This window comes from Halichoeres trimaculatus, unplaced genomic scaffold (genome assembly GCF_033239565.1).
Source record: "Halichoeres trimaculatus isolate MK-OKI-2021-1 unplaced genomic scaffold, fHalTri1.1 fHalTri1_scaffold_3, whole genome shotgun sequence".
In the NCBI taxonomy this organism is placed as follows: Eukaryota; Metazoa; Chordata; class Actinopteri; order Labriformes; family Labridae; genus Halichoeres; species Halichoeres trimaculatus.
Window position 1 is genome coordinate 41,005,287 of NW_027437181.1, and position 14,618 is coordinate 41,019,904.

The 14,618-nt window shown below is 42.3% G+C and overlaps 1 protein-coding gene across 1 annotated transcript; it reads left to right on the forward strand.

The window, feature by feature from the left end:
* The first annotated feature begins 3,633 nt into the window (after window positions 1-3,633).
* LOC141788187 (phospholipase A2-like) lies at window positions 3,634-12,412 on the forward strand. Its single transcript, XM_074667045.1, has 4 exons — window positions 3,634-3,682; window positions 4,613-4,763; window positions 4,857-4,990; window positions 12,294-12,412. Exons 1-4 carry the CDS (start codon window positions 3,634-3,636, stop codon window positions 12,410-12,412), a joined length of 453 nt encoding a protein of 150 aa, XP_074523146.1.
* The last annotated feature ends 2,206 nt before the right edge of the window (window positions 12,413-14,618 follow it).

Consider the following 14,618-nt stretch of genomic DNA (forward strand, 5'->3'; position numbering starts at 1 on the left):
AGCCAATCATGTTTTGTTAAGTTGTGGGTGGGATCATTTTCTGTCATCTTCCGGGTATTCGCGAATACTTACCAAACACCCCCTCCCTGCTCCTCTGCACTCAGACAGGGCCATATTTTACTTGACCAAAAACACAAATAAAACTGATATCTGTCTGCATTCACGCTTTATGTAGAAAATTTTCAGCGTGTTACTTTCACACAAAAACACTGCTAAATGAGGCTCTAGTTCTCATCGTGTCATAAAACAGCGCTACCTCCACTGCTGAGCCACAGCTGGCTACGTGGCTCTCGCCGCTTAGTGTATCAATCCGCGGGCACGGCGTGCCAGATATAAACAAACGCAGGTAGTCTGCCACGATGAAGAGACACGATATAGGTGCTGAAAATAAAAGTATGTCTGTAATGCTACAAATGTAAAAGTAGCAGACTTACTTGGCTTGATTAGGTCCAAAGAAAATGTCTCAGATCCATGAAATAGGAAGCACGTTTTTTGTGGTACTTGCAATGTGTTCACACACTTGATACTTTAAATGACTTTTAAGATTATTGCTGTGGATTTGCTGATTGGTTTGGCTAAGCAGTTCAGTGTTTCCCCATAAAATACAAAATCCAGCCCCCTTAACGCATTCAAATAGAGATTATGAATTTGGTTGGTGTATGCATCAAAGTGGGACTGGCAGCTGTTGTAACCATGTGATGAATCCTTTAGATTCTACCATTTAACAGTGTATTTCAAAGGTCTTACAAGATTTAGAATCTTAAGTACCAAAAATGCTGAACTTTTGGACATTCATTTTAATATCAGATCAAACTAGTTGTGCGACCTGCCTGAGAGAGATCAGTGTTAGTCTCATAAGAAGTTACCTATCACCTGCAATAGTTCTAGAACTTTTGTGATTCTTTAATTTGTATATTGTATGTATATTTTAATGTATATTTTTGGGCATTTTGTGCCTTTCAGTTTGGGAGGTGTAGGGTCAGAGGCCATGTGTCCCATCACTGTATACTTACTCTCTGGAATATATTCCCAACGGAGGCATAAAACCACTGTTTGGTCAAATTTCCTTTTTCTGTCACACAGTGCTGTCCTGTTATATTTATGTTGTAAATAATGGTTATGTTAATACTTTATTCTCATTGGCCTTATTCATTCTCATTTATGTTTTTACTGCATAGGGAAGTTGATGTGGCTTAAAGAATCTGCATGTTGCAACCTGCTTTCTTGATCTTTTACTTAGATTTTTATGCTCTTATCTATTTTCATGGGCTTCTTATTTGTACTGCCATACTGTATATAAGAGTAAGTGAAAAAAACAAAATTTCCTCTTGGGGATTAATTAAGTTTTCAGATCCTAATATTTTTTTCCCCACAGTATCAAGGTCAGTTAACAGCAAAACACAGAAGTGGTCAAATAAGTGATTAGTCGGTCATCTCTGAAACCTAAATTCTCTCAGTGCTGTGTCACGGCTACATAAAAGTGTAACACTTAATCCATAATTACATATTCTTAGTCTATGATTGTCCCGTGTAAATACATCCATGTATGTCATTTTTGTGAATGAGTGCTTACAAAAGTTATCTATGTATGCTTTTCTCAGTGCAACCCATCTGCATGTTTAACCATGTGCTAAGAGCACCACGCAAACTGATATTCAAAATGCCACATTTCACTATCTTGGGTGGTAGGGAAATGTGGAAAGCAGCATGCACTATATGACCTGTAACAATGTGCAATAAAACAATGACCAGTGCTCCAAGACAGCTAGTGTTAAGAACTTTAGCATTGTAATATGCATTTTAGCACTTTATAATTCAGTGTAAAATCAACATGGTCCTCCAAATCCTTGCCTGTTCTCCTCTGGACTTTATGCCATTTTTTTTCTCTATGACTTTATTTGATACATTTGAGAAAGAGCCCATAGGTTTTTGAGGATGGGCAGGACTTTTCAAAAGCCCCCAGAAAATGGTTGGACAATCATTCCCTCAATCAACATTTATAACTGACCAGTCATGATGTTGGCTAGAGCTACTGAGCTGTTGAATGCAATATCTACTCACACATGCATGACTGAACTTGAGCACTGTGCAAAATGATATTCAAAATGCCACATTTCACTATCTTGGGTGGTAGGAAAATGTGCAAAGTGGTATGTTCTTTATAACCCATATCAATGTGCAATCAAACAATTAACAGTGCTCCAAGGTAGTTAGCGTTCAGGACTTAAGCGTTTTAATTTGCATTTTAGCACTTTGTAATTCAGTGTGTGTAATTCACATGGTACTCCAACTCCTGGCCTGTTCTCCTCTGGACTTTATGACGTTTTTTTTCTCTATGACTTTATGTCTTTTAGTGTGTTTGTATGTTTTGTTCCAATTACAGAGGACTGTTTTGTGTGTTGACACAACCTGCAAATGGGGCTTGGGATGGAAAGTAGCCACTTGGCTTAAATTCCATTCATTTACAGCGTTAATTAATGCAAACTGTCCTATTTAAATACAAATAATCTAAAATCTAAATATAAGATATAAAATGAGTAAGTTCTAATGAACACCACCTTCTGTGTGAGGCTGTTATATACTAGAGGCATGAACAATTAAGTGCTTTGAAAAGAATCTTATAAAGCTCCAAACAAGCTGAAATCCAGCTGCCAACACATTATTAGTAGCTTTATCCAGAGCTGTAGACATTTTTAGACCAAAGTAACAACCCCCAAATCTCTTTAAAAGTCTTCTCCTAGGACATTTCAACCTGTCAACACTTCTAGGCCAGCTTCTCATTTTTTAGTCCTGAAATTTTTCAACATCCCATGATAAAATTATACATTTAGATCAGGGAAACTCACTTTAATGGCAGTACAGCTCAATGCTGCTATATCAATCAACATCAATTCCCCTCCAGATTATATAGATATTAATTTTAATATAACATTTATTTCCCTTTCCATGATTGTATCAGTTATACATCCATAGAAACTATGTTTACAGCCATATAAACATGAGGCCCCTCTTAAAAATAAGATGCCACATATCAGAGGATTACCATTGATAAAACTATATTCAACAAATGTGGTGCTATATATAAATAAAGACTGGCTAAGGTCAGATTCAGCAGAGACAAGTATGATTTTAGTCCCTTTGTCTCTGCTTTGAGATATATATATATATATATATATATATATATATATATATATATATATATATATATATATATATATGTGTGTGTGTGTGTGTGTGTGTGTGTGTGTGTGTGTGTGTGTGTGTGTGTATTTGCATGTGTATGTACAAGGTGAAGAGTATGGCTTTGGCCTCCTTATGGTAAAGTGCATTGAGATAACACTTGACTGATTGACATCTTCATTTTTTTCAATAGTACTGGCTGCACAAAGTACTGAACAATTATCAGGGAGGTTCATTTTACCCACACGTAACACAACTGATACATGTAGTCCTGAATGTGTCTTTGTGGTCCTTTATCAGACCTGCCACACCTCTCCCCCAAAGTTCAGTAACTTCAGATATGAAAATCAAACACACTGACCCAGAGACGGACACTCCCTGGGTCTCAGGCTTCATATATAAAGTGACCTAACATCAGGGTGAGCACTTCTGTGTGACTCTCCATCTCCCAGGATGAAAACCCTCCAGACTCTGCTTCTTGTGGCTTTAGCCATCTCTCTTGGTAATTTTGCTCCATGTAAGTATGATGGATATAGATATGTTATTTATATGAACAGTGACTTATAAAGTAAATACAAGTAAGTATGTATGTGTGTCCATATGTGTATATTTATTCATATTCAGATTGTTAATGTGGAATTTTATTCTTTTTTAATGCTTTTCTTTTTACTATCCTGTTTTAGGTTATTTTAATATGCACCTGATTTTAGGCTTTATTTATTTGATTTTATATTATTATTGTGTAATTTATTCATCATGTATTTACTTAGTGTACCTTATAGTATTTCTATCTAATGCCTTACCATGATATTTAACTAGCTTTTTTTTTTGTCTAAGCTCCTGTGTTTCCTCATTTATAATTTAAGATAGTGTTTCCCCACTCCTCTAATTTTGTTTTCATCAGAATTTCCATTTTATGTCTCTGTGTGTTAAAGTAAGTGAGTGCGTGTACTGAATTGGTGGGGGGAGGGTCTTATATTTTAAGTTTATGCAATGATATAATTTTCTACTTTTTATTTTATTTATAATTTATTCTATATCCCATGTAAAGCACTTTGTATTATCAAGTCCTGAGTGAAAGGTGCTACACTAATAGAGTTTGATTATTAAACATATTTTTAAAGATTCTGTGTTTTGTAATGCACACGTGTGTAATATATTTACATTGACAGCTGAATTTGTTTTTATAAGACCCATGAGGAAGAGTATTATGGAGTAATAGCTCAAAAAGTATCTACTTCTTCCTACGCCTTTTTGAACATGTATAATTACTTCATTTCTTTTCTTTTTTTTTCCTTTGTGTGAGAATGGCATTTCCCAATTTTCTGCTTCATTGCATACAGTACACATTAAAATAAAATCAAATTTATTTTAATTCAATTCTAACCAGTACATCTGTATATGTGGTGTATGACTGGGCTCTTTTTTTCAGCCCAGCCCGTACTGGACAAAAGGTCAGTCATACAGCTCAGAAACATGATCCTGTGTATGATGCCTAAAAGCTGGCCTACTCTGGCCTACACTGACTATGGCTGCTACTGTGGAATAGGAGGCTCTGGCACACCTGTGGATGATACAGACAGGTCATGATCCGGTCATTCTGCTTCTTTAAGATGACAGGGACTTTAAAACAGACATTTTCCTAAAACTGTCTTGCTTGATCTTGTAACTGGTAGGTGCTGTCAAGTCCATGACAAGTGTTGGGGTGATGCCATAGCCCACCCTAAGTGCTGGAAATTCTTTGATAGTCCCTACTTCGAGCACTACAGCTACAACTGCGACCAGTCCCGCGGGAAGATCACTTGTGGCAGTAAGTACACAAACTTTCTTCTGCACACTAAAAACTCCTGGGTCAAAAATAGTAAAGGTACATGGTGTGGCCCAAGTAGCTGCGGCACATATCTCATTAAGAGGGACCCCCTGAAGTGCTGCCCACGAAGTTGAGACGCTCCGGGTTGAATGACCCTTGATGTTAAGTGGCATTGGCCTTGACCTGTAGGCCTCCTCAATTGCCATAACTATCCACCTGGGAAAGTCTCTGCTTAGACAGGCCCTGTCCTTTCCTGTGTCCACCATAAGAGATAAACAGGCAATCAGAGCGGCGAAAGCTCGAGGTTGCCTGGATGTAGCGCCTCAATGCCCTAACTGGGCAGAGCAGCTCTGCTGAATTGACCCCCTCTCCCTGCTGGGATGAGGGGAGAAAAGCTCCCAATTCAATGACCTGATTAATGTAGTCTGCCCCCAACCTCTTAGGGATGAATGCTGGGTTAGGCCAGAGTGACACCGCTGTGCCATCTGAGTTCCAGGTTCCAGTTCCATGCTTCACTCACTGACAAGGCTTGAAGCTCACTCACTCTCTTAGCTGAAGCCATTGCCACAAGAAAAGGAGTCTTTGATAATAGCCACTCAATCCCTGACTGTCCTAGAGGCTCAAAGGGGGGAAGGCAAAGGCCTCCAAGCACCAAAGGTAGGTCCCATGGGGGAACTTTAAAAGCCTGTGGAGGGTTTCGCCGCTGGGCTCCTCTGAGAAATCGGGTCACCAGACTGTGGGATCCAAAGGTAATTCCATCTATTACTCTAAGCCTGGCTGAAAATCGCAGCCACATATACCCTTAAGGTGGAAACAGAGAGCCCCTTCTCGAGCAAAGACTGCAGAAACCGCAGTACTACTGGCACTGAGGTACTCTCAGGAGTCTCCTCGTGGGCCCTACACCATTCCGAAAAGAGCCTCCATCTGTTTGCATAAAGTGCCCTTGTGGAGGGTGCCCTGGAGTCATTTATGGTTTGAATAACTGCTTGGTCACAAGCAGCTAAGAGTGGTTCAGGCCCCTCAAGGGCCATACCCACAATTGCAGGCGCTCTGGATTCGGATGCCAGATGCTGCCAGTTGTGAGAGCAGGTCCTGTCGTTTCGGCAGGCACCATGGCACTCTGGTCAGAAGACAGTACATGCATGGAAACCACGGCCTCCCTGGCCAGTTCGGGGCAACCAGCAAAAGCCTGTGGCTGAACTGCTGAAGCCTGTGTAGTATTGCTGTAATGAGAGGAAACGGTGGGAATGCATACAGGAGAAGATCTGGCCATGGGTGTGCCAGAGCATCCTGCCCTAGAGGGCTCATTGTCTCCATTAAGGAGAACCAAAGAGAACAGTGGGTTGAGGCTTTCGAAGCGAACAGGTCCACCTCTGCCTTGCCATATATCTTCCATATCTCCTCTATCACCTCTGGGTGGAGTCTCCACTCCCCCGGAGAAGGTCTCTGGCGGCATAGAGAGTCTGCCACCAGGTTATGTGGTCCTGGCGGGTACATGGCCCTGAGGCTCGCAAAGCGAGGGAAAGCCCATACAAGGAGACTGTGTGCCACCCCCAGCAGTCGGGTTGACCTTAGGCCCCCCTGATGATTGACATTGTAGACTGCTGACATGTTGTCTGAACGCACCAGAACATGTCTGCCCTCTAAATGCGGTAGGAATTCGATGAGAGCCAAATGCATTGCCTGGAGCTCGGGCACATTTATATGCTGTGTCGCCTCCTGCACATTCCAGAGCCCTCTCACCGCTCTGCGTTTCCACACTGCTCCCCAACTGATGAAGATGACTGAAGTTGTTGAAGCATCATTTACAACCACTTCCCGTCGCGAGGGTATTAAACCCAATGCTACCCCTCTGGACAGAAACTCCCTGTTTCTCCATAGTCGCAGAGCCAGAAGACATTGGCTGGACACCATGACTTTCTTTGATCTGTGCACCCTTGGGTCTAGATGAAGGCCATTTATCCAAATCTGGAAAGGTCGTAGATACAACTGGCCGAGTGGCACCACTGATGTTACTGACGTTAACATACCTAGCATCCTGAGGAAAAGACTGTACTGTATCCTCCTGCCTCCCTGGAAACGGCAGAGAAGCTGGAGTATGGCCTCCACTCTGCGTTGTGTGGGGGAGGCCAGCATGTGACCTGAATCCAGGATCATTCCAAGAAACACCACCCTCTGGCTGGGTATGAGACAGCTCTTGGCATAGTTGACTGTGAGGCCCAGCTGTGAAACATGGTGAAGAAGGGCTGAAGTGTCCTGATCTGCCTGTGACTGGGACGACGCGCAGATCAGCCAGTCGTCCAGGTATGGTAGGATTTGCATACCACTGGCCTGCAGTGGGGCCAATGCTGCCCGTATGCACCATGTAAAAACCCTTGGGGCAAGGGATAGCCCGAAAGGAAGCACCTTGAACTGATAAACCCTGCCTCGGTGGAGCGCAATTGGCACATGAAAGTATGCATCCTTCAAATCCACTGTAGTGAACCAACTCTGCTGAGTCACAGACTGTAGCACATCTGCTGTTCTCAGCATGTGGAAGGGCAACACCTTCAGAAAAGTGTTCAACCCTCTTAGATCCAGAAAAGGGCGAAATCCGCCCTCTTTTTTTGGGATTAGAAAATACACTGAGTAGAACCCACCTTGCTGTGTCAGATGGTCCACTTCTTCTATGGCTTCCTTCTCCAGGAGGGTGGCTATCTCCTGGCTGAGTGTCTGTCTTTTTGTGGGATCGCTGACCTTGGTATGTCGGATCCCACCGAAAACTGGGGGCCGGCGTCGGAACTGAAGATGGTAGCCTAGGGAAAGAGTTGCCACCACCCAAGGGTCTGAAGTACAGCTTTTCCAATAGCTGAGGTGCTGTTGGGAGAACCATCAGACGGCCGGCCCCAAGGCCTCAGGGCCTTCCCCCCTGGCCCTTAGGGTCTCTTGTTGGGCGAAACCCAGACCTCTGACCCCTCTGGGTCTGGAGCCCAGACCGTTGGGGAGGGCGTTGGTGGTAATCAGGCCGCTCAAGGGCTTGTGATGTCCTTGGGAAGGCAGTCGACTGGGTTGGCAATCGAGGACGGCTAGTGCTATATGCCCCCTGAGGCCTTCGTCTCCAAGCGGGCGCAGAGTCCTGAAGGCTAGCAAATTGTAACCTAGCTTGGTTTGCCTGAACCCCACGCTCTAATGCTTGTTGCGCCGCTGGCCCAAACAACTCCCCAGGCACTACTGGGAGAGTCCGAAGAGCCCTCCGACCTGGCTCAGGAATTGGAGACTGAGCTAACCATACTTGACGCCTGGTCAGGGTTAGTGTTGACACTAACCTACCAAGCTCCCTAGTCATAAGGGCAAACGCCTGCAAAGAGGAATCACTCAGACTCTGGATGGACACATCCAGGTCAGACGACTGCAGGGACTGCGACAGGGCCAGTATCAAATGGGACAACGAGTTACCAATACGCCCCATACGGGCCGCTGTATCATAACACTTCACAAGAAAATCATCTGTGATGCGACACTGCGGCCTGGGGCAGCGAGCATCAGGTCTCAAAACTTCATCAGGTGAAACAATGAGGGAGGCTATTGCTGGTTCCACTGCTGGCATCTGGCCCAGGGCATAACTGCCTGCATTCTGCATGGAGGCCAGGGCCCTGCCATCAGATGTGTGATGAGACAGGGCTTTGGGGTCTGGCCAGCACTTATGGAGCTCCTCAATATATGGCTGGGATGGTGGAACAGAAGCTTGCCTGCGGGGGGGGCGTCTGAAAAAGGCACCTGATGGGGCACCAGACACCGGGCCTCATCCAAGCCCAAGCGTGCCCAACACCATGCGCACCATTGGTTTAATAGAGGCTGGGCCAGCCTCTGAACCAACCCCAGATCCACTCACTGTCTGTTGTGACCCCCTACCAGCGGCAGGATCACAAGTGTCCACACCCCCTTGGATCGAACTGGCCCCGCAAAACTGGTTACAGGAAGCTCTTGTAGACAAGACATCTCCATCCCAACCAGGTGGGTCTTCTCCTGGACTTGCTGCCCCACTGCTCAGCTGAAGGTTAGGAAGCAGTGCCTTAATCTCTGCAAATTCTAAGCCTAGTTTATTTACCTTAATGGCCAAACCATCCACCTTCTTGGGTCTCTTCTTAGGTGGGGCACATTCCAGCAGTGTGCCACCTACCCCACAATGCCTCTTGGAAGCCATACCAGATGGAGGCAGCTGGTCCCCCGATTGCTGTCCTTTCACTTCAGCCAACCGTGCCAGCCTCAGATCCCGTGGCATGAAACTGCAATTCATGCAAGGGTTCTCTGAAAGTCCTTCCCTCATGTGTGCAGCACCGAGGCATAAAGGGCACTCATCATGGCCATCGGATGCATGCAGCGGCGCCATGCATGAACGGCAAACATGGGACCCTAACATGTCAGACATGGTGGTCTATCTGGGTGATATTACCCGCGAGCGAAACCACTCAGTGGTAACAAGCCGACAAAACCAAATCAACTCCTCCACCACACACTTATGGGGAGCACTCAATACTACTAAAAGAAAATGGAAAATTGTCACTTCTAAGCGAGCGAAACCAGCTGTGGAGCCGTCAGTGACAGTCAGCCGTCCAACACCGAGATACAACCAGCCTCGCGGATCAAAAATGGAAACACTTCTCACCGGGGAAAAAAACAAACAAAGAAACCCAGAGTCAGGCTCTTCTTAAATGAAAACCATGAACCACCGAAGCGAAAACACAAGTGGGACAATCAATTACAACCTGGTGTGCTACTCTCGCTACGCTCCGCGGTGAAAGCACACACACTTTTACTGCGGGAAAAGGCAAAAAAAAAGACACAAAAGCAGCCAGAAGCCAGGCTCTCCTTCAACATAAAAAACAAAACGTTCAGCCCGTAGGCTATACTACTGACCTTAGCAGCTCCCAGCTATCATTAGCCAGTCTGTATGGCGCCGAGGCTGCCGGCGAAAACACTGGCCAGACAACTCGGCTTTGGTGAAAATAATGTAGCCGTTGTGACTTATTGCTGCCCTTAGAGGGACGAAATTCCGTAGCTCCAACCGTAGTTACAGGGCTCCAAGCAAAAAAGTCTTTTTGACTTCCTTCTGAAAACAACCTGCAGCGCGGATACCTGCGAGAAGATAGAAGGGGCGTCTCTTGCGATGATGCAGGCTATTTAAACTACCTCATGCGTCATCCCAGTGGGGTATTGCACAAAACCAGGATAAGGGATTAAGCTGGCAAACATTGGTTATCCTGGATGAAGTTAGCCTCAAGTTGGTTGAACAAAAGCTGGCCAAGTTTATCCTGGACTAGTTACCATGGCGATTTATTCTCTGCAGCTAGCCTGCTCCAGACCAGGCTAACTACCAGGATAAGATTAATTCTGCGCTGGCTCTGCTCTATGTAATGTAAGAAATGAGCATGGTTTACAGCATTTCCATGCTTTTTCTACACATTACATCATTTAATCATCCTGCACCCAAATCTCACAAATGTAGTCATTGCATTTGCTGGTTGACTTTAGTATTTTTTATTTGCACAGATTACATGAAGACAAAAATAACTTTTAACACAGACAGTTGAGAATCCTTTCTTTATTAATACAAGTCCTACAATAAAAGGTTTAAAATTATTATTTAAAAAAATGGAAAAAACAGGCCTTACTGACATTGGTACAAATCCAAACTGTTAAAAAAAAAACCTAAACCTACAGAATGAGAAAGAGGAGAAACAAAGGAAAAATAAATATATCACACCACTGAAATGGACTACAATATAGCAGACAGAACATAATTTTGTCTTTACTGTCTCCTGAAAATAGGAAAATTGTCCTGTTTTAGGACTCCACCTTTCGGAGTGAAAGGGTCCCACATCATTCTGACTCCACTTTTTAACGTAAACAATCTTTCTATTCATTCATTCGGTCTCATTGTCAGCCCTACTGTTATATTGCAATACTAATAAAGACAGTTTGTCAAATTGCTGGCAGAGGTTTAATTAATATGTATATCACTATCTGTCACAGTCCCCCCTGAATCCCCTCCATCACTGGCCTCCCTTTATTTAAGTGGAGTCCCAGCTCCTCTGCTGGGGTCAGGTCCTGGCTTGGTGGGCCACCCCCTGCGCTGGTTTGATGTGTCTTTTTTTCATGGCTAAAATTGTACAGAAATTCATTCTCAGCATACAACAAATGTATCACTTCATTTGATTCATTGCTCTTTGGGCTACGCTTAAGTAACTTACCAGACTGCAGAATAATTTTATATTTGGTTTTCACCTGCTGCCAGGTTCTTTTCTGGCCAGACAGGTTTGTTCTTCATGACAGATGAGGGATAAACAGAACACAACATAAGAGAAGTTGATTCAATAGATAACACGGACACAGAGTTTAAATTTTCTTTGAACTTAATTATACTTCAAATAACCTGAGTAACATGCACTTCTATGGGCCACATTAAAGAAAAACATTAGTGATTCACAGACTTGAAAAGTCATCAGCTCCACATCTTTATACTGTAATTATGACAGTGTGTGGAGTGCTGTTTCTTAATTGTACATGTTCGCGCTACTTACGCATTAAGCCGGTCTGTTATTAACTGCCAGGCTTTTTCCCTCTCTTTTTTTTTTTTTTTTTTTACCACACTCGTGTTGCCTCTCTTGTGGATTATATGTTTTACTTCTTCATATAGTTGAAGAAGTATTGCCTGTTCATCCCACGTGAGGAAAGATGCACGTCCTTGCTCCATTTTCAATCTGTGATTCTGTGATCAATCTCGTGGTCTTCTTAAGAAGGCTGTGAATGCGCACTTATCCAAATGATCCACACCTGGCTTGACTAAGCCGCGTCTTTTCATCCTGGCTTTTCATCATGCAGCCAGTTAATCAGAGAAAGCGCCAACTAGGCTTATTCAAGCCGCGCCTGCTCATTTATCCTGGATGTATTTATCCTACTTTCGTGCAATACCCCTCAGGTCACATGTGACTTTGTTGATATTAAATACTCGACCTGCGCGTGCATGAGACAGATATAATCCAGTGTTAAGAACTGCCTCTGGCGGTCAGGAAGAATGAAATAGAACTTGATTTTTCTGTTTTGGTTTTAAAACAGAAAAACAACAATTCAAGACCACTTTTTTCTTTTTTTCTTTTAATCAGAAAAACAAAGTAATCACACCTTTTTTTCCTTTTTATTTTGGTTTTGAAACAGACTAACCAAATAAAAAACCATACTTGGATTCTGTTGTTATCAAATTGATTGCAGTTAATTTGATGGTGTAGGATGTGTTTTAATGAGTCCTATTTTATTTCTCCTCCAGATGACAACAACGAGTGTGAGATGTTCATCTGTGAGTGTGACAGGGTGGCCGTCGAATGTTTTACCAGATCTCCTTGGACTTTTAAGCACTATAATGTGCCCAAACATAAGTGTCAATAAAGAAATAAAACCAGTGTTGAATTTGAAACTCAAGCTTGGTTGTGAATTACATTTGTTTTTGGTAATGAACCAGTATTTCAAAGTTTGTAATATCCATATAGTATCATATACATTCTTATTCAATATATCATGATGTCTATTTGGTTGCAATGATTATCACGGCCCTTTTATTCTCAGTTTTACACTCTGAATCAAAAAGTCTCTACAGTATGTCAGGTGCATCATCATCCTGAAGTTGTTTTCCAGATTTTTTTTTTTTTTAGATAAGCTTCTGTCCTTCCAAAATACTCTAACTGACGGCATGTTCACACAAGTAACTAGAACAGCACTTGGAGAACACAGACCTCTGCCAGTGCCACAGTCCTCAGTCATATTGTCACTTTGACCATAAATATTGCTCCTACCTTTATTTCATCTAAATATTCAGATTTCCTAAAAATTTCATCCAAATCCATCCATTAGTTTTTGAGTTATTTTGTTCACAGACAGACGGACAAAAGGACCGACAGACAAACTCTCCCAAAAACATAACCTCCTTGGCGGAGGTAACCAAAACCAAGATTCCACAGAGGGCACCATAATCTACATTTTCTTCTATCTCAGTCTACAGCAGCAGAAAAGTGACTCCACTGTTTTCCCACACATTGTCGTGAGAGTCTGGAGGGAAAATCGAAAGGAAGGAGGACCCAAATGCAGATGAAATAAAAATTTATTTTACTAACTCAAAAAATCAAACCAAACTCAAAAAACTCTAACAAAAGAAACAAAACCAAAAACACTAGAAAACTCACATGAAGCACAGGGAAACAAAGGAGGCACAAAGACACAGCGACAGCCAACAGCAAACAATGAACCCACCCCAAGCACACGAAACACAGAGGGTGTCTCTCAATTCAGAGTTCGCAAGTTCGAACTCGCAAACTTTGGAAGTTGGAACTTGGCAAGTTTGTCTCTGAGTTCGGACTTCAGAGGTCGGGAGTCCGCAGGATGATCCTACCACTATTGGAACAGCAGCGGACTTGCGTCCCCTTCCCTGTACGTCCACGTCACATCCGGTTGTCTTGCCAGCAGTTTGACAAAAATTACACAAATAAAAAGCATAAATTATAACATAAATCAATCATGTCTCATGTTGTGGTCATTGTTTCATAGTAATTTATTAGTTTCTCCGAATTCCAATAAATAGCAAACCAGTGGCGGGAAAAAACGAGTGTAGTTGGGGAGGAAAAGAAATCATCGGTTCTACGTCTGCTTGGCACGAATTCAATCAGTTAAGTCTAAAAATTTACACAAAAATGAACGAAATCGACTTCACTATTGCTGTCGGCATACTTTATATCGCCGCTGAAGAGGAGGCTGCACGATTGAGGAGGCAGATCCATCAGAGGAGGGCCAGGATGAGGCGAAGGATGGCAAGACGACGCGCCCTGCTGGCCAGTTTCGCTGTCTTTGTACGTTCATTTCATCTCATTCAGATTAGGAATAGACAATTATATATACTTTGGACTTACTTACATTAGCTCTATCCCAGTGAAAGACAAACTGATATCTTAAGTGTATGTTTCAAGGCTCGATAAAGTGCCGAAAATATCAATATAAGTCACTCCACAAAACAGTCTTTGCTGCATAGAATTACTCATATGTCATACATCGAAAAAAATGGCCAGTAAACATTTCATTCCTAAACCTTTCACAGTAAACATACAAGACAGTGTGACTCAGGACAAAGAGAAACGGGGGCATCACTTACCTTTAATACAAATAATAAGGAATTACGCAAAAACAATGATTGAGTAGTTTTGCTTAAATAAATACATGCATATATTCAAACATAAATGTTACATAGGCTACACACTGAAAAAGGTTAATAATTTAAGTTAGTATGGTAGGGTAAGGTTAATGATTTAATGATCCAGAGTAAAAAGATTTAAATTGGGAAAGTTTATTAATAATAATATGACATAAAAATCAATAACATTAAAAATAATAACAAATATATTTTAATTCAGAAGCATCAATATTAATAGTTAACTAATTAATGATATGTTAAAAATCAGGAACATTTAGAATAACAAAAATGAATAAATAATGTTAAGTTAACAGTGAGAATAATTAATAATAGGTTAAAAAATTACAATTGGGACTATATACATAATAAAACATTAACATTGATAATAAGAACTAAACTTACATTTATCAAAATGGA

Coding starts and splice junctions, on each gene's coding strand:
- LOC141788187 (XM_074667045.1), top strand. CDS start 3,634: ATGAAAACCCTCCAGACTCTGCTTCTTGTGGCTTTAGCCATCTCTCTT. Junction 3,683..4,612: donor GGCTTTAGCCATCTCTCTTG/GTAATTTTGCTC, acceptor TCTTTTTTTCAG/CCCAGCCCGTACTGGACAAA. Junction 4,991..12,293: donor CGGGAAGATCACTTGTGGCA/GTAAGTACACAA, acceptor TTTCTCCTCCAG/ATGACAACAACGAGTGTGAG.